Below are 18,653 nucleotides of genomic sequence, written 5' to 3'. Positions count from 1 at the left end.
CCGGCACCGGCCGAGACAAAGCGGCTTCCCCCGCGCTACGTGCGGGCGGAAAGGGAGAGGTTCGGGCCGCCCAGCGCCGGAGCGGCGGCGGCGGGGAGGCGGCGGCCCCCGGGGCGGTGCGGGCCGGCCCCCGGGCGAGCGGCCCCGCGACCCCCGGCAGCCGCGGCGGGGCCCCGCTGCCCCCGGCCCCGCTGCCGCCCCCTCCCCTACCTGATATGGCGGCGGCGGCTCCTGATCCGGCTCAGCCCCGTCTCCGTAGCTAGCTCTGTCCGACTGGGACTCGTGGAGCAGCGAGATGTCATCCGAGGTGGGGGACTTGAGGCAGTTCCCCATCTTCCCGGGGGGAGCGCGGCCCCCCCTCCGCCTCCTCCCGCTCCGGATCCGCGCCCTCAGCCTCCCCGCCGCAGCGCGCAGCCCGCAGCCGCCCCGCCGGGGAGGCTCATGCCAGCCCCGGCCCTAAGCGGCTTAGCAGCTGCAGCCCGGCCGCCTCCCGCTCTCGCTCCGCAGCCGCCCCGACCCCCGAGCCAGGGGGGCGGCAGGACGGGCCTCCCACCCCCCGTGGGGCAGCGGGCTCCGGTGGGTCCGCCCGCCCCGCGGCTGCCCGGCGCGGTTCTGCTTCCCGGTCACCAGCTCCCTGCGCACTGGGCTTTGTCGCACGGGCCGCCCTGGCTCCTCCTCTCACCCCTCCCCGCCGGGCCCGGGGAGCAGCCGCGGGGCCTCGCCGGGCTCCGCGCCCCCCGGCCCCGCCGCGGGGACAGCCCTGCCCGCCCCCGACGGAACGAGGCGGGACAGGACGGGCTGGGGGACCCAGCCGCCTGCTGGGCTCCCCCGGCCCCAAAATGGTGGGAGCCGCTTCGCTCCGCCCCCGAGCGCGGTGTTTGTTTGTGTTCCGGGCATGGCGGAGCCGGCGGCCGCTCGGGCCCGGCGGGGCGGGACAGGGCGGGATGGCAGCGGGACCCCCGCACCACCCGGCCCGCCCCGCCGAGGGCTTTGTGCGGGGCCCAGGCACCTTCCCAAGGGCTCCCCCCGGGCGGGTCCCCTGGCAGGGAAGGGTTTCCCCGTGCTGGTCGCTGGCGTGACCCGAGGAGCACGGTCAATGTAGGCACAGGGCATTTGAAGCCCAGAGTGGAGCAAAATCAGCAGTAGGCACTTGTTTTTTGCGTTTCTAAAGGGTTTTTTATGCGATGATGAGGTACTCAAATAAGCCATATATTTACCTCCTTTTATTTTTTTCCTCTATAAAAATATATCCATACTTGGATATAAGCATAGGTAAGTACTGATAAATGCAAATTTGAGGACAGTGGATGCTCCTGTGTCACTGTGTTAGTGTGCCAGCACTGACCCACACAGAGTGGAATATACGATGGTCCTGTTAGTGTTCTTTGGTTCCTCAAAATGCATCCTCGGCCTTCAGATTCACACCATGGAAAATACTTCAAAATCCAATTTTTGAAGTGAAGTATTTTTTAAAGTGAAGCAAATGTGATGCAGATGAGAGCAGCTGCAAAGTCCAGTCTGTAAAGCAGTACAGCGTGGCTGCTGCTTATCACCAAGTTCTCTGCTGATACAGCTCGGGCCTGCTTTGCACCTCCTTGGGTCAGAGTATCTCCAGACCTGTTGTTCACAGTGACGTATTTGGCTCCACAACCTTTGCTGGTGGACCTCAGTCTGGGATCAGAATTTTTGCTGATTATCCTTATGAGTTCAGTCTTTTAGAATTCATTTTATTACTGTTTGGGGTGGTTTGTTTTGCTGCTTATCAATGGGTAAGTTAAACAAGCCTGGTGTAAAGCCTGTGATTGCTGCCATTTATGGTGTTCTAATACAGTCTCGGGCTTTTCAAGGAAACTGAAACTGAAAATGGGGCAGGATTGTGAGTGTTGCTCAAGATAGAGAGGCTTTGCAATGGTGCATTGTAAATAATGAGTGTTGTACGTGGCTTGCTCATTTGGGTGTTTATCCTATGAGTCTGTTGGCGTGGTTTAATAGAATTAGGCAAGCAATTGCTGGAGGAGATCCAGCAAACCACTGCCTCACCCAGTCGTGATTTCAAGGTTAAGGCAATGTCAGAGCTGTCTGCTGTGAGATCCTGGTGATGAAACTCCAGCGTTGTCACTGGTATTTTCAGTTGGGCAGTGGCACCATTGGGAATGAGATATGGGCAGCTAAAAGACTGAGTTAGCTATTTTCATGTTTTGTTTTCTCTGTGAGGCTGGGGCCTGTGTCATTGATGTAGTTCAGTGAAAACCACAGGTCACACTGTGCCGTGGTGTGAGGCTGTGATCACAGTTTGATCCTCCACAGCGAGGAGGTCCTATGGAAAACTGTGGTGCCTCCCTGCTGGCTGATGTGCCAAAATAGCCTTTCTTTGGAAACCAGAGTGCAAACTGGCCCCATCCTGATATGCAGTCAGGACATAGGTGGGATTTCCTCTGCATCTCATGGTAGAGATGTTGCATTTATTTACCTTGAGGCCGATCACAAGAAGGAATAGCTGCTAATCCCAGTTACAACTTTTCCCTTAGTAGGTACAGGATGCTTGGAATCTGGTCATGTTTGAAAAAATGCAGACTTCTCAAGTGCCAGAAGAGACCTGCTTTTCATGGTGGACTCACAGAGACTGAAGAGGAAGCAGAGGTTCATGTTTGGCCTTGCACCAAGACAGACTGCACCTGTGAGAGCTCGGAAGAGGAAGAGCTACTACCAGTCATGCCTGGATTCTTGGAAGTAGGGGTGGTTGAAGGCACTGCTTTTGCCAGCCATTCACTCCTGTTTTGTCAGATAGGTCATTAATAGTGGCTTTGCACCGCTGGCTCAAAAGCTGTACAAAGGTCCAGGAGATGGAAAATGGAAATATTTTAGTGTTCACAAATGTTTTTTAATATCCTTGCATATGCTAAGGTGTAGCTGTGAGCCTGCTCCTTTTGCTACCACGCTTTTTGCAGGTTGGGGACAAGGAAGCAGAGGGATGGGTCCTCAGAGGATGGGATTTATGAGTATGGTTTCTGTGTTTTAGCAGAAGCACAGGGCAGTTTAACTTCAGTTCTCTTTGGTTTTTTACTTCCTCTACTTAGTTTGGAGAAGAAGTAATAGTCAGAATGGATTTTCTAGGGCCTTAAAATGCTCCTATAGAGGAAGAAAGATTCATGTTGTGGCTTAGGGCTGCACAAATACTACAGATGGAAAAGATCATGCAAATACAAAATTTATGTCAGACTAATATCAATACAGAACTGGCCACACAAGTCAATGAAACTTTTTCTCACCTCTAGACATTTAAACAGTTGGCTGTAATCTGTTGTCAGAGTGGAAATGTTTATGTTCTGAAGTTTGCCAGCGTTCAGAATTCATGTTCTGGTACACTTCAATACAACAATGTCACACATGGGTCTGTCCTCACCACCTTCTGGCAGCTACCATCTTCTCAGTGAAATCCATCTTTCAAAACAGAATGGAAATTCAAGAAAAAGAGCTTTAAACTGCAGACGAAGTTTATATTTTATTTTATAGGTTTTTGATATGAGAGGAGGCAAGTGACGTATTGGTGTATTCTTGAGGCTCATACGAGATAGACAGAGATGAAGAACTGTTTTACTGAAAAATTCATTTCCTTTTGAGTTAAAAATCTGAAATCCTCTGAGGACATAAAAAGTCCTTCTTGTTAGGAGTTCCTCTACAAAATTGACGTCATAAATTGCCTAATTTTTAAATGAAAGACCCTTTGATAACAGCATTTTATGTGATCCATGTTCATGTTATTGTTGGACAACATTTTGGATATATTTAATATGTCTTGCTTAACAAAAGTTTTTGAAAGACCTTTTCTGTCCTTAGCATGGAAAAGTTTTTTCACTTCCTTTTCTTCCATCAAGCTTATTTTCCCAGCACTTATCATCTCTCATTAGGTCTTATCTTTCTTCTGGATAGGATTGTTTTCCCAATTCATGCACAGAAGCCCAGTTATTTCTGAGTGCAGTCTTTCCATGCCATGGTACCCAGAGGTTCAGAGATAACTCTGTTTGCTCGGGTAATGTTGGTGAATAGAACACAATGCAATTTTAAAACCTTTTTCTGGAAGGAATAAAAAAAGGACTTTGTATACCTCTGGAGAATGGAAGTAAATTACATTCTTCCATTATGTATGTGAATCTGATTATGAGGATGGTGGAATTAATTTATCTGGTTATAAAGAACATGCCATCTTCTAAAATGCACATGATTATTTTTAGTTTTGTTGATTTTAGCTGAACTGTAGATGTTTCTCAGTGTATGTTACAACTGCATATTGCTTTCTGAGACAGAGTGAATGCAGCACTAGAAAGCAATTATGGAACTAATATATTTCCCTGAAATGTACTTTGTGATGCAGGATTTTACTCATGTTTCTAAAAATTACTTAAACTTCTGCCTAAATTATCCTGGTATCACAAATATCCCACTTATATCAATTTATCCCAAAGATACCATCTTGGTGAGGGGAAGTATTCCATGACTGGCAAGAATAACTTGCCTTCCATAATAACAGTTTTCCCCAGGTCCAAAATGTTTTTTCAGCCAGGAGTGTAATGCCTGCCTATTCTGGGCACCTACACTGTGAGCCACAAAGAACAGAAAGAACATGTATTTTGGGACTAAAACACCCAAGCAACAAAGCAGACAGTCACCATACAAAGGTAACCTCTTCAAACAAACCCTCTGTCACCCAGCTTCCTGGGGAATTTTGTGTAGGAATAATTTTTTTTCTCCTTGTACCACATGTTGCCATAGTCTCAACTTCAAGAATGATCAGAGACCTATAAAACATGATCTAAGGGGGAAGATTGAAAGAATTGGGGTGGTTTAGTCTGAAGAAAAGGAGGGTGTTGGGAAAAATGGTAATGATCTTTCAAAGATATAAAATGTTTCTCTGCAGAGAGAAGGAATCCGTTTTTCTTTATGTTCAGTTGGTCTAGGGCAAGAGGTGATGGACTTGGAGATTTAACGTAGATATTAGGAAATTATTTCAAACTGAAAATGTAGTTTGGCAGTGAAAATGATTATCTGGGAATCTCATTTGCTGAAGGCTTTGAAAGGCAGATTAGGTCACATGTTTCAGGAATGGTTTTAGTTGCAGTAGATTATATGGAGATAACCCCAAAAGGTTCCTGGCTGGTTTATGATGTTTTGTTTCTCTCAGGTGATTTACAGCAGATGCTTTACTGCTCTGTTATTTTGATTCTCATTCTTATATCCTCAGAAAATGCCAGTAAGAAAATATGTCAGTAGTTTAAAAATTGGGTAAGTAGGATGTGTGGGGATGTTTCCAATAGCAGAGTACTAAGAACTCACAGTTCCTGCAGGAAAGCTGGTGTGCTTGAGCAGAGTGTGACATGCTGACATGTCACATTCAGCATGTGTGACATCCAGCCTGTCCTGACATGCTTTGGGACACAAGTATTGGGCTGGCTTTCAACAAGTGGTGATTAGGCAATACACAGATATCTATGTTTTAAATATTAATTGGAGCTTCACTTTTTGCTGTGTTCGAGTATTTCCTGAATTTGAAAGGAGTGAACTCTATCCACAGTTCACCAGGCCAGTTTGTTAGACATCTTGTTCCTCCAGTTCTCTGCAACAGTAAGGCAGTATCCAAAGTGTTTGTAATTCCTTGAAACAGAGTTGAAGTATTAATTGTTCTAGTTAAATATGCATTCTGCTGCAAAATTTAAACCACCTCTTGTTCGCCTTCTCCCTACTCTTCCTGTTTTTCTCATTTTCACCATTCTTCCTGTAGCCTAAAATCTCTGGGTTTTTCCTGTAGGTAACTGTAGGTCTTCTGCAATAAAATAGTGATAAAATGACATTTGAATAAACTCATGAGAGAACCTAGGGAGTGTGACCTGTCAACTCTGGTTGACAAAGACAGCTCTGCCCAAGTCCAAGATCACCTATGTCTTTGTCATTCCTTGACAGAAAACTGTTCTGGATACTGAATGATTGCTACATTGCACTGTGTTCTAATCCCTTACTGTTTCAGAAAATTTCCTGATATTTCTGTAAGTCAGACTCTTTATTATGTATTCTGTTTGTATTGTTAAAGCAATTTTATGTATCTGAAAACTGTTACAATGCTTTGTTTCAGTTTTTCCTTATGGATCGGGATTTGTAAAGCTCTGAGATGTTTCACTGTCCTGCAGCCTCCTTCTTTGGTCACTTTTCCAGTAGGCATGGCACCCCAAGCTGCACAGAGTGATCCAGTTAAAACCTCAGTGTTTAATAAAGGAATATATTTAGTGTGTACAAAAATGCCATTGATCAAATGTAGTGTCCTTCCTTTTCCTAACACACCGTTGCCTGCAGTTTGTAGCTCCTGTCACTCCCTATCCATCTCCATGTAATTCCTGCCTACTCAGATTTTCTTATTTTATGCTTCTCCAGATGATTATTCTGAAGGGTTCTATTTTGCACTTCCTGTTGAAGCTCTGGTCTGTGACAGCTTAGCTGGCTGAATTGCAGCAGACAAGTTACTGGAGACTGAACAGAAGGAATGTGAGAAGGAACCATTGAAGATTTTGTACTAGAAGTATCAGGTGATTGTGAATGACTGCCCTTGGGAAATTCACTTTATCCTCTGGCCAGAAATGTTTCTTCTTAACATTTAGTTTTGCTTTTTGATTAGTCTGTGTTTGTACAGCCTCCTCTTGGAGGGACAGGCTGGAAATTTGTACCAGTATTTGCTTTTGCATGCTCAAACACTACTGTGTTTCCTGAAAAAAAATTCTAGAAACAACTATATCATGCAGAAAACAGAAATTATCATAAATTAGACCTCTAACAGTATGAAAAGGAGTACAAGAAGGTAATTGTACAATTCCTTAGTCTGTTCTGAATTTCGTTGTGTGGAGATTCCTATAAGACATTAAAATCATGCTTGTTTACTTATATGACAAAAGAGGAGAAAGGCCTTTTTTTTTTAGCAGAACATACTGTTTGAACAAACACCACAGTGAAACAAGGCAGCTGAAGGCACTGTAAGTCTGTTCTTTTTTATTGTTTGTAAGGTTTAGAAATTTTTGTGTCTAAGAATAAATTATTTTTCTTTTCATTTATTGTGAAGTGCATGCCTACAGTTAGTTTTTGTGACAGCAAACTGTTCCCTCTTTCAGCTGAGTTTACAAAAATTGCACACTCTGTGGAGCTACTTTAACTTTTATTTGGAGGCATTCTCGTCTTAGCAGTGGGCTTGCAGGCTGCTTCAGAAATTCTGAAGGCTGCATATTGACTTAGAAAATGTCTCAAAAACCACAGACACGCCATTTGGTGTTTTGGTCTTTGTGCTGTTCCACAAACACTCCTTTAGACGTGGGGGACTGCACAGAATCTCTGCAAGACACAGGGTGATTGCAGGGGAGCATTTTGCCTCTGGCTTACAAGCTGTACACCAGCACAGTGCAAGGGTTAAGGACAAGATAAAATCACTTGCTGCTGTTTTGATTTCCTGAGGAGTTATTGTTTTCGCATGAGAAATGAGGAATGCAGTGAAGATCATTCCTGTGCCAAAATTTCAAAGTATGTTTCTGTCAACTGTGGTGCCATTCATAGGTTTTACATCAGAATCTTAAATTTGGATATAAAGATCTCTGTTGTAGAAGCCCCATCTTGTGGACAACCAATCAATGACTACTTCAGCACAACTGAAATCTGAAATACTTAGAAAATCTGGAGATATTTTGGTAGTTTTTGCTACAAACTGGAGAGTCTCCATATTTCTGGAAAATATGGAAACTTCATTCATGTGTAGAAATCGGCATGTGCTTTCCAAAACTATTTCCACAGGAAATTGTGACTTGCAGAGAGATATTAACATTGGGGTGGAACCAAGGATGGTGCCCTCAGAACCCTGTTTTAAGTCCAAATCAGCTAAAACACAAGCCTGAATCCTGGCTTGAATTCCCAAAATAGTGTCCTGTAGCACTTGGATAGTACAAATGAGTCTTTAAGTGGCAAAATCGTAAAAGGGCAGAAGGACATCCTTTGAAAAAAATTGTTAAGAGAGAAAGAATAGCAAAGTATGCATGAAAACTGAATCTGGAAACTTTGGAAAAATCCTTCAGAAGATTGTTTGTTTCAGCACAAAGTAGTGGATGAGGTCAGTAACTCCAGACTCAGTGAGTCAACACACTTAGTAGGAAGTAAAAAGAGTGTGAAAACAAACCTGTGATAAAAGCTATTTTCAGGTTTCAGTGTGACCTTGGTAGGCTATATTAAATATATTCTGTTAAATCGAATAATATGTCCATATAATTAGAATGTCTTTTTGTTGCTCTGAAGAAATTGGGTTGCTCTATGATAGTTTTCTGTTTCTTCCACGAAGAAAGTAGGAACCTTCGTGATAGTTTTCCGTGTAGTAATTGAGGCTGTAATGAAGGAGCCATAAAATGTGGCGACATCTAGGGAAAGGTTGGCAGAAGTGCCTGCAGCTGAAACAACTCCCACTGAAACTGTGGCCGCTTCTTTTTCTGTGAAGGTGGTGTATGCAGGGAAGGTTTGGTTGGAGCGGCTTATTTGGAAGGGATGCCGAGAGTAAAGAAGATTCTGGCATGGGAACAGGGTGCCACTGCAGCCCCTTTGATGGGAGCACAACAGGGGTTGCTTTTCCTACATGGGGATTAACAGGGGCAGAAGTTCAGAATTTGGTCACTGCAAAGCCAGGAAATAATTTCTTAGTCCTTATCAATAGTAGTCTGGATGAATTTTCACTTTTAAGACTTACCAGTTGCAATACATTTTAAAATTACCCTTAGAAGTGAGTATACACCTGCCACTTCACAGTCTAAGTTTAAAATAACTGTTTTCTTTCATATTGAATTGAAATAATTAGATTTGCATTATTCTGTAGTCTGGAAAATTCATAAACAGCTCATTTGTAACATATACAGATCTGAAAAAAATCACCTTTCTTAATAAGCTAACAGGTACAACTATAAATGCACATTATCAGTATATTACTAAGAAATTCACAGAAATATCTGACTCCTTTTGCTTCTCATATTCTTTTGGAACAGAATTCTACATTTTTGATGAATGGCATCTTTGATGAATTGTCTGAACCAGTGCAAAACCTTTGAGAAAAATGTGTATTCTAAACTGTTACCTCAGTCTTCTCCTTAAGGAAGAGAATATTAAAACTTTAACAATACACAGGACTACAATTTTTCCCTGAGAGCAAATTCTGCTGGAACCAGCATGTGCAATCAAAATCTTTCTTAGTGTGAAGTGAAGCCATGAAAGGATCTTTGCAGCTTCTTTCTGTGGAAGTTGTTTCTTCCTCAGGAGACAGGGAACAGCAGATGCTGATTGACCCCTCAAGGGAAGAGCAGATGAAGTGGGAACAGCTACTTAGAACTCCCTGCACTTAAATACTAAAGCATGAACAGTTCAGCAAGAGGAGTACAGACAGATATTAGTGTGGTGTGAAGTCTAGAGGAGCTGCAGCCTAGGAAAAGAAAATGAAGATGTAAACCTTGGCATGAAAGGGTGTTGGAAAGCAAGGATTTATTCCAGCAGTGTTGGGAGGGAATAAGGGCTGCTCCACCAGGTGAGTGCATTGTAGTACAGAACAAGGACAGGTCTTGATGTAAAGGACAGACTATTGTCTTATTCTCAGCAGAAGGCTCTAGAAAAAGTAATTCTTGGTAAAAGCAAAGTCGCTGAAGGAGTAGAAGAAAAGGGTATCATTCAGTGATACTTCTTGGATTGGATTGTATTATAAATTACCATATAAATTACCAGTTTATAAATATAAATTGTTTATGCCCATATGAGAAGGAAGGGAACTGATTACATCAAGAAGAGCAATTTGTTGTACCTTCCCTTGCTTAGGTACAATAAAATGTTCAGATGCAGAGGGTTCCTTGCTAAAAGTTGCAGAGTAGTATTTATCTCTCATAGATTTTTTTCAAGAAGATACAGCAGAACTGGAAACTCGAAGTTTGAGTGTAAACCTGCAGTAATCCACTGTCAGAAGAATTGTGTAGGTGTATAAAACTGATTTCAAAGGGAATGAAGAGGTGTGACTTGTGAATTGCTACTTTTTAAAGATAAAAAATTAGTTCACATGTAGGTCATGTTAAAAAAAGAAAGTAATTTTTTGTCCTTATCTCTTTATTATGCACATTTTTATAGATTTTTTTGGTTGCCTGTAGCCTTTCTTCTATTTTAAATATTCTCAAAATTTTATTGAGATAAAAATGTTAAGAGATGTAATAATACTGATATATCAAGTGATTTAGCATTAGAAAAGACAGATTTTCAGTGGCCATTTGAAAACAAGGCTTGATGTGTTATGTCAATCCAAAATTAAATCTATGCAGTTGAGCCTTGAGCACTTGTGTTTGTAATGTATTGTTCTTTTAAAGCTGTCTCTGTCTTGTGTCCCTTCCTCTCCAGCCCAGTCCCTTTGTCCTGAGCTGTGCTGTGACCCCATTGCACCATTCACCTCCAGAGGATCCACTTCCCCAGGGATGGATCCTGGTCCCTGTGCTGTATCAGCCAGGAGAGGAGAAGGACAGACCCTGCTGTCACCAAGGTCACCCCAAATCTCTCCTGAGCCTCGTCCAAAAAGGTTCTGGAATTTAGAGTTCCTTATGGCAGGACACTTCTTCTGGTATTGCCATGAGCATTTTAAAATGTTATCAGACAATAATTGCTATCACAGCTTTTAATTCTGTGTTTCTGTTTCAAATTTTCCTCAGTTCGATCAGAACCAAAAGTTAATGCCCATTGGCTAATTTCCAGTGCATGCCTCCACAGAACAACTGCTGCCTTTAACTGGTGGAGAGATCAAGGCTTGAACTGACAAAAGACATCTGTATTTTGGAAAACAAATTAATGTTTATGTTTTAATTTATAAGTTCCTGGCTCTTTTATGGTTCCTGTTTTTCAAGTAATGTCTCTTTGGATCCCTAGCTGATGGAGAGTCAAAATGGAAAAGGCCCATGAGAGAATTATCACAATAGAACATCTGGTCTGCATTGGAAAAAGCTGAGAAAGATATTCAACATCTCTGAGACTGAGGCAGCCATGAGGCAGTTTGAAAGTCAGTCCATGAAAAATTGTGCAGGTTGTGGCCACCTGGGCCAATCTAGTGTTGTTTTGGGAAGAGCTACTCTGCTCATGAGCATCTGAATTTTAATCTCCCTTGAGCATGGATATGTGAGAGCTGGGAGTGGTATGAAAGGTGTTTGCTTTCCATAATGTTAATCTGAGTCCCAGCATTGTCCTAATTATATTGTGGGTTTTTGCCAGTCTCCCAGATTTTTTTTGAGCACGTAGGCTGGAGTCAAAAGGCTTTCCCAGGGCTTTTGGCATAGCTTTACAGGAAAGTGGATGGAAAGGACTTTGTATATTTTTGCAAGAATATTTTGCATCCTGCTTTAAACTATTCCAGAAGGTAAAAGGACATTAGCTAGACTGTGTTGGCTCATGTACTGCTATGTCACTAATGAGAAGGAGTTTTATTCCTGTTTTCTGCAGTCACAGACTGTAAGAAATGCAAAGAAATCATGGACCAACCAGGGCAGTAAAGGTATCCCTGGATTCAGAGGGAACAAACTCCTTCCACCACATGGAACTTTGGTCCTTTAAGTCATTATAGCTCATGCAGAACAGAAACAATTTGACATGTATAACAAGAAACATTGCAAATTGTTTGCCAAACAAAGACTTATACTACAGATGGAAGAACTGATGAAAATTGTTTATAGATGGGGAGCTAAATGTAGATTTTTCAAGAACAAGGTTGCTGTCTTCCTTGCCAAGACAAACAAATCTGATAGGCCATCTCATTGCTTTAGGCTGCCTGAGGACCCACTGGAAGGTCTATGGACCTTTTTCCACAGAAAATTTGTGTATTGTCAATACATAAGTGTATTGTCCACAGTTACACTGTGGCAGCTGCAGAGGAAGTGGAAGGTTCTCAGGAATACATTAGGGAGAACTGGATTTTTGGCTTCTGAAACAGTGTGGAGTGCTTTTGGAAACTGTGGAAGTTTATAAGCTGGATGTTACTGCTACAAAAGGTTATCTTTGAGTAAACTATAATACTAATTAATCTGCTATCTTTAAATCTTAACACTAACAACACAATGAAATTGAGAATTCCTGTCTTCTGGAATTGCAGTTTCCAAGGTGCCTGTATTCCTGTGAGCATACCCTGGTCTGCATTTAGAGATTTTCAGTTACCTTTAGAAATCTGTGCACAGATGTTTTTGCAAAGCACTGTGTAATCATCCCAAACAATGGTTTTAATGGGCCAGTTATTTAGGAAATCATGTAATGAGAACATAAATACAATCCCTGATACTGACATAAAACATGTATTAGCAAAATTATATAGTTTGTATTTCCTTGATATAGAGCAGACCCTGGAAATACATAACTCATCATGTCCTTAAAATTCTGTTATATCTGTAAACATCTATATTGGCAGAGAGACCCAGCAGCATCCTGGGCTGCATTAGGAAGAGCAGTGCTAGGAAGTCAAAGGAGGTGATCATTGCCCTTTGCCCAGCAGTGGTGAGGCTCCAGTGGGAGTGCTGTGCCCAGTTCAGGGCTCCCCACAGCAGGAAGGACGTGGACATGCTGGAGGAAGGGCAGGAAAGGACCATGAGGGTGGACAAGAGGAACATCTGTCCTGTGGCTGCCCAGGGAGGTTTTGAAGTTGACATCATTGAAGAAACTCCAAACTCAGCTGAGCAAGGTCCCGAGCACCCTGCCCTGGGTGATCCAGCTCTGAGCTGGGCTTGGGCTGAGTGATCTCTGGAGATGCTTCCAGACTGGGAATATTTGAGGCAGTTTGCTTGTGTCTTGTCAGTGTTTTAGCTGCAACTCAACTGTGGAGGAATCCTGAGGAGAGCAAAGGCTGTGACCCCAGAAATTCATCCAGATGGCTGAGGCCCAGAAAAGGCATAATGGGAGCTGCTAAGTACTCTGAATGTCTCATCAGAGTGATATTTCACTTGAAAATACAAAATAGAAATTACTTGGGTCTTAATGACACTGAATACCCATAATGTTCTCTCACTTCAGCTGGACTGCAGATGGTAACCTCTCTCTATCTGAACATGTTTATTTTAGTTTAATCTTGCTCTGTACAATCTTAACATATATTTTACTCTAGAAATTAATACTTGGTGCTTTACAGTGCAGAATTTATTTGCTTGTTTGTTCCACACTTTTTTTCCTTGATATTAAAAAATTACAATCTACTTTGACATATTACTTCAGTAATAAGCACATACTATGTCTCAAGGAGTTGAAAATATCTTAATTTGATCAAGGTAAAATCAAAATACATCATTACATTGCATATTCTATGGCACTTAGTTTGTAGCTGTTCTTACAGTACCTTCAAAATAATAAAGAAGATGAAATTCAAAAAAGGCTTTCATAGTTTAAAAATATTTATGTTGAAACAAGATTTATGTTGAAAGGCAAAGATAATTTTTTTTAATCATCTGCATAGTGGTAGAAAAATTTACCTGTGGTTTCTCTTTATGAAAAGGAGCTAACTTGCAGTATTGAGAATTCCCAGGTCCTTCTTCTTTTGAAAAGTCTTTGTCTTTTTTGTTGCCTCTTAAGGAAAAATGAAAGCACACTGAAAAACAAGAAATTGAGCAACATTGAACAAGTAATTAGGTAATAAAGATTATAAAACATTTTATTTTGGTTTTGCACTTCAGCAAGTGAAACAATAAGTAAATAACCTGTTTCTTTGTTATTAATATATGGAGTTACATTGGGTCTGACAGACCAAGGCATAAATGTATAAATGACACCTGTGATAATTATTAGAGGACATCAGATTTCCTGGGGATGAGCCCATTGTGAAACCACAAAATTAAGACTTCAGAAGAAAATAGCACATGAAGGTCAAATGTACTTAGTCATTGGTTCAGCAACCAATTTCTCTGCACCACTTTCCCCTGCCTTAATGCTTTTACAGCACATCTCTGAGTCAGTCTCCTCTGTCCTGTGTGGGATGGGGCTTTTGGGGGGAGAGTATTACTTTAAATTGACACCTCTAGCAGCAGTTCCTACTTGTACTGGTTTCCTTTTATAAATGTGTAACCTATTATATCTATCCAAGCCTGGCTGAGCTCCAAGCCACCCATTTCTCAGTAATACAGGAAATTAAATCTAATGTCTAATAAGCGTAGAGGCTTATGCAACCTTCATTCCCTGTAAAAAGTATTAAATAACATAATAACATTACCTTGTCTTTTGATTGCTAGAGAGCTGTGCACTTAGTTTTTATGTAGACTAAACTGGCTCTGCATTTGGGATTGAAGAGTCTGGGTTTATCCATCCTTTTTTCTGACTTACTGAATTTCACCTGGAAAATTCTCCTCTTATTAAAGCACCCCCTGAAAAGTTCCTGTGTAGGGTTTGGGCCCTTTCTCCACTCCTCCCTTTGTTCCCACAGAGGGCTGTGTCCCCCATGATCTCATCCTGGGGGTGCTGCTGCTTCATTCTCTCTCCCCTGGGATTTTCCAGCCTGAGCAGATTTCTGCCTGTTCCATCCCATTTTCTGATAATACCCACCACAGCTCTGTGTCAGGCGGTGCAGCCTTTAAAAATGCAGAACTCTGACTTTAGGCCATACAGATTAGCAACATAATTTCAGGGCTTTCTTTCCAGCATGTGCCAGTTCAGTAAGTGGATTTATACTGAATAATTTTAAACTGTTACAGCCCTCTGAAATAATTTCTCTCTTGCTGCTGTAATACATAAAGTGGCATAAGGTCACTGATGCTGTGGAAATTGGTTTTGGAGTTGATATGCTAATTCAGCAAGAAATCAGTTCTAGCAGAAATGCAAAGATAATTATTTTAATCTAGTGCCATGCTACTTTGTTGGCTTTTAGGAAAGAGATAATTAAAATATTCAAGGGAGTTCCAAGTCTGTGGAAAAAGTACCATTTTGGAGATTTAAGGTTATTTTTGCCTCACAGTTTATTAGCTTCTTCTCTGAAAGCAAATAAGCTGAATGTGCTGGACACAAGTATGACATTTTCACATGCTCAAAAAAAAAAAAAAGAAATAAGATTTTTTTAAACTGAGTTCTGTATAAGAATACACTCGGTTCAGTCTTTTCTGTGTCACTCACCCCATGTTTACAGTAACTGCTGCTGCAATTTTGTGGATAAAAACTTCCATGCAGATATATCCAGAGCCATTAATGAGGATGCACTATGCAACTAATTGCAATGGGGAACAAAATTACATTAATGGTGCCTAAGGAGAAAGAGAATCTCTGCACTCAGTGTGAGTAAGGGGTAGCCAATGCCTGATTTTTTTCCACAACAAATATTTAAGTTGAATTGAAAGCAATAGTTGATCTCTGAGAATAATCACTAACAGTTTGAAAGTCCTATATTATTTTCAAAACCCTGCACTTATACTAAGGAATTTCCAAGCACAAAAAATAAAATAACTTTAATGCTTACTGTGTGAATATGCCAAAGGAAAAAAAATTAGCAGCATAAACTCTTTCATCTTTTTGAGATGAAGAACAGAGAAAATAAAAATGCATTTCTAAAAAACATTTTTAAATATCTGAATTGTAAATGTAGTTCTGTCATTGTTGTATTTTAAAAGGTATTTTAATTTTATAATAAAGGAAAAAAAAGATGACATTTTACTCTCTGTTCTTTCCTAAAACAGGTGCAATGCTGCTGTTTGCAGAGGAAGGACACCAGCTGCAGCAAGAGTAGTGTCTGTTCCAGAGTGAGGGATGAGCTCCACTGGGCATGAGTTGGCTTCCCTGGCTGCAGTGCTCAGTATTTCATTTTAGCAAGTCTGACATTGCTCCAAGTCTTCATCTCCTCCTGCACTTTATGCTACTGCAAGAGCAGGTTGTATGCTATTGAAGAGAGAGAAATAGAAAGTGCAATTGAGTGTTTTATTTCATGCTCCCCAAGTTTACTCAGACACACCCAGAGAGAATGTGTGCTGCACTCAACTTGGAGATCTTGTGTTAGAAATCCTGGCTCCCCTGTGCTTTCCTGCTTTGCCTGTGGCTGATAAGAGAGTTCATAACAGGAACCCCTGTTACCTCAGCTGCAAAAGGTTCTGAGAATCAAATGGCCAAGAGAGTGGAATTTAAATTTATTTTTGTTTGTCTTGTGTTTCAGCAAGCATTTAAAAGATGCCCCAGTTTATCTCTGTCAGAGATTGTTTTCCTTTTGGCTTAGCTTGGACACCAGTCTCACTGTTGAGTTTACATTTATGGAGTGGGACCCAAGGTTTTCTCCAAGCATTCAGTGTTATGATTTTAACTTTGCAAGTCTTGTTGCTTGGGATAGGTGTAAAAGTCATGTCTGCATGTACAGCAAGAACAGAACTGGGGTGTGGATGCTGCTGTTTAGTCAATTGAGAAGGAACAAAAGTAATCCTGAAGGCTGCCTCTCCTCTTGGCTGGCAGGCAGGAGTTGGTAAAAGCTGCAAAGACAACTGAGCACACTAATGATGGTATTTATTCTACATTTTATTTCTTAGGGGGATTTTGAGGAATAGTTTTTAAAATGTGGTTATTTCACTCTCCTTTAGCAAACCATGTTGTGACCACAGCTGTTTTTCCAAAATGCCTGATTTACTTGCTGTTGTTGCCACCAGTCGAGTTCTCACTTAGCAATGTCCACAAGGTGGTGCCACAGCTAAGAAGTTTGCAACAAATACGGCAAAAGTAATTTGATAATTCTGTCTGCTTTTTGTAACTGACTAAAGGAGCTGCATCATTAAAGAATCAATTATTATTTCATAAGCCAAATATCACAGGTTTGCAAGCTCTTTTTTTAAACCACTTGTGTGAGCGAAGGTGGGCCTGTCTGCTGAGCAAGAGCAGCATCCACAAGCCTGTGATTATCCAAATCCTGTACAAAAATGAAGAGGCAGCTCAGGGTTTAGCAGACAGGCTGATGAAGAGCTGTGTATTTCCTAGCAGGATTACCTGTGCCAACACTGGCACGTGTCTTATGTTTTTATCTGATCATTTCAGCAGGAATCAACCTGAATCCTGACAAGTAGAAAAGTTCATCCACAACTTCAGCCAAGACAGCTTCTACTTACCCTAGAGTGGCTATGGCACATCAGACCCAAATTTCCTGAGTTTTTCCTAGAGCCAGGAATAGCCAGGCTCCCTGTCCTATGCTAATCTACAGCTGACTGTTAATTCCAAAGGGTGTCAAGTGCTTACAGAGGGACCTGCACTGATGCTCAAGTGTCCAAGCATCTTTCTAGAAAAGATCAGACTAGAGAAGGTGCAAGGCAGTAACAGGGAGTGGAAGATATCACGTGTCCAGTACAGAAAAGACAATAAAACTTCCAAGAAAAAGTTGTTTGTAGGGATCTGGATGACTTCTGTATGTCCCAGAAGAGCTGAAGTGCAGCAGGACTTGCCCATGCCCCTGAGAAGGTATGTGTCAGTTCTTCAGCTCCCCTTGGCCACATGGTGCTTCTTGCACCCCTCAGTGGCCTCTGCAATCCAGGTATTTGTGCTAGCACAAGAAATACTCCCTGTCAGCTTCTGCAGTGGACAAATGAAGTTTGAATCATTTGTTCATTACATATTTTTGTACCAAAAGCAGGAAGAAAAAGGAATACCTTAAAATACTATTCAGACAAGTAGTGCATTGACTTGCCTCCAGCTAGAATCTCTCTTTGGTAGGCCTGTATCAGAAAGAGAAAAATAACAGGGTTTGCATAATGTTTCCTCTAAATTGCTACATTATTATTTTAAAACATACTAAAATTCTTCTGGCTAGTAAGAGACTCAGTGGAAATTATGTATACCTAGGGAAGATGATTTGTCCCCCAGTTACAAAGTAGAATGAGAGTTAGAAGCTTATTGAGTCCAATTCTAAAAGTTGTCAAATAACCCAATAGCCACCTATTTTGTTTTCAAGGATCATATCTATAATTTATATGTAAAAGTTATTTACCAAGTTTACATGGTTCACAAGTATTTTGAAACTTTGTATTGGTTTCAACATCTGTTTGAAAAAGTCAGTATCTAACCTCAGAACTAAGTAAAAATATAAAGTCATGAACAGGTCAAGTAGATTTAATTTCTGAGTAAATCTGTTGAGTTAGTTTGAACTAACTGAATCATGACACTGACATTGTCAGAGTATGCCTGTAAGAGTGTTCTGGGTGTATGGCTGCAATGTGTCTTGCAATTAAATTGACATATTTCTGGTTTAGTTTGGACTTTGCTTTTTCTTTGACTTTGGAAAATTCTTTCAAAAATATTTACTTTTCAGATATTTTGCACAGACTAAAAATGATGCTCTATTCTGAAGGGAATGAAAGACAGAGTATCTAAGATCATACATCTAAGTCTCCACGGTGTGGAAACCCCAGGTATGCTTTATTTTAGTAGTTTAACAACTGAGTTGAAATCCTGAACACTCTCTCTTGCAGTATTTGCAACAATTTTCTGCTTTTACTGGAAATCCCATAAGTATTTTTAAAATATCAAAACTGTTTTTCCCCTAAGCCTGATTTTCTGAATTCCTATGTAAGCAATCATGAACAAAACCTGCTTGAGCTCTGTGCCTGAATCACCCTGGGAGGAGGTGACTTGCAGTGTTGGAGTTGGGCTGGCTCAGA

The 18,653-nt window shown here is 41.4% G+C and overlaps 2 protein-coding genes across 2 annotated transcripts in view; one reads left to right on the top strand and one right to left on the bottom strand.

The window, feature by feature from the left end:
• Positions 1-345, bottom strand: part of RNF11 (ring finger protein 11) — a 29,618-nt gene extending 29,273 nt beyond the window's left edge. The window contains exon 1 of the mRNA XM_064428839.1: positions 211-345. Coding sequence (XP_064284909.1) covers positions 211-333 — 123 coding nt within the window. The 5' untranslated portion in view covers positions 334-345. The remainder of the gene's footprint in view (positions 1-210) is intronic.
• The window catches only part of LOC135305516 (basic proline-rich protein-like), a 43,884-nt gene extending 27,601 nt beyond the window's left edge, over positions 1-16,283 (top strand). The window contains exons 4-8 of the mRNA XM_064429277.1: positions 54-1,142; positions 2,529-6,572; positions 9,048-13,680; positions 15,164-15,308; positions 15,708-16,283. Coding sequence (XP_064285347.1) covers positions 54-1,142; positions 2,529-2,796 — 1,357 coding nt within the window. The 3' untranslated portion in view covers positions 2,797-6,572; positions 9,048-13,680; positions 15,164-15,308; positions 15,708-16,283. The remainder of the gene's footprint in view (positions 1-53; positions 1,143-2,528; positions 6,573-9,047; positions 13,681-15,163; positions 15,309-15,707) is intronic.
• Positions 16,284-18,653: the final 2,370 nt, after the last annotated feature.

This window comes from Passer domesticus, chromosome 7 (assembly GCF_036417665.1).
Source record: "Passer domesticus isolate bPasDom1 chromosome 7, bPasDom1.hap1, whole genome shotgun sequence".
Taxonomy (NCBI): Eukaryota; Metazoa; Chordata; class Aves; order Passeriformes; family Passeridae; genus Passer; species Passer domesticus.
This window is presented reverse-complemented; position numbering and strand designations above follow the sequence as displayed.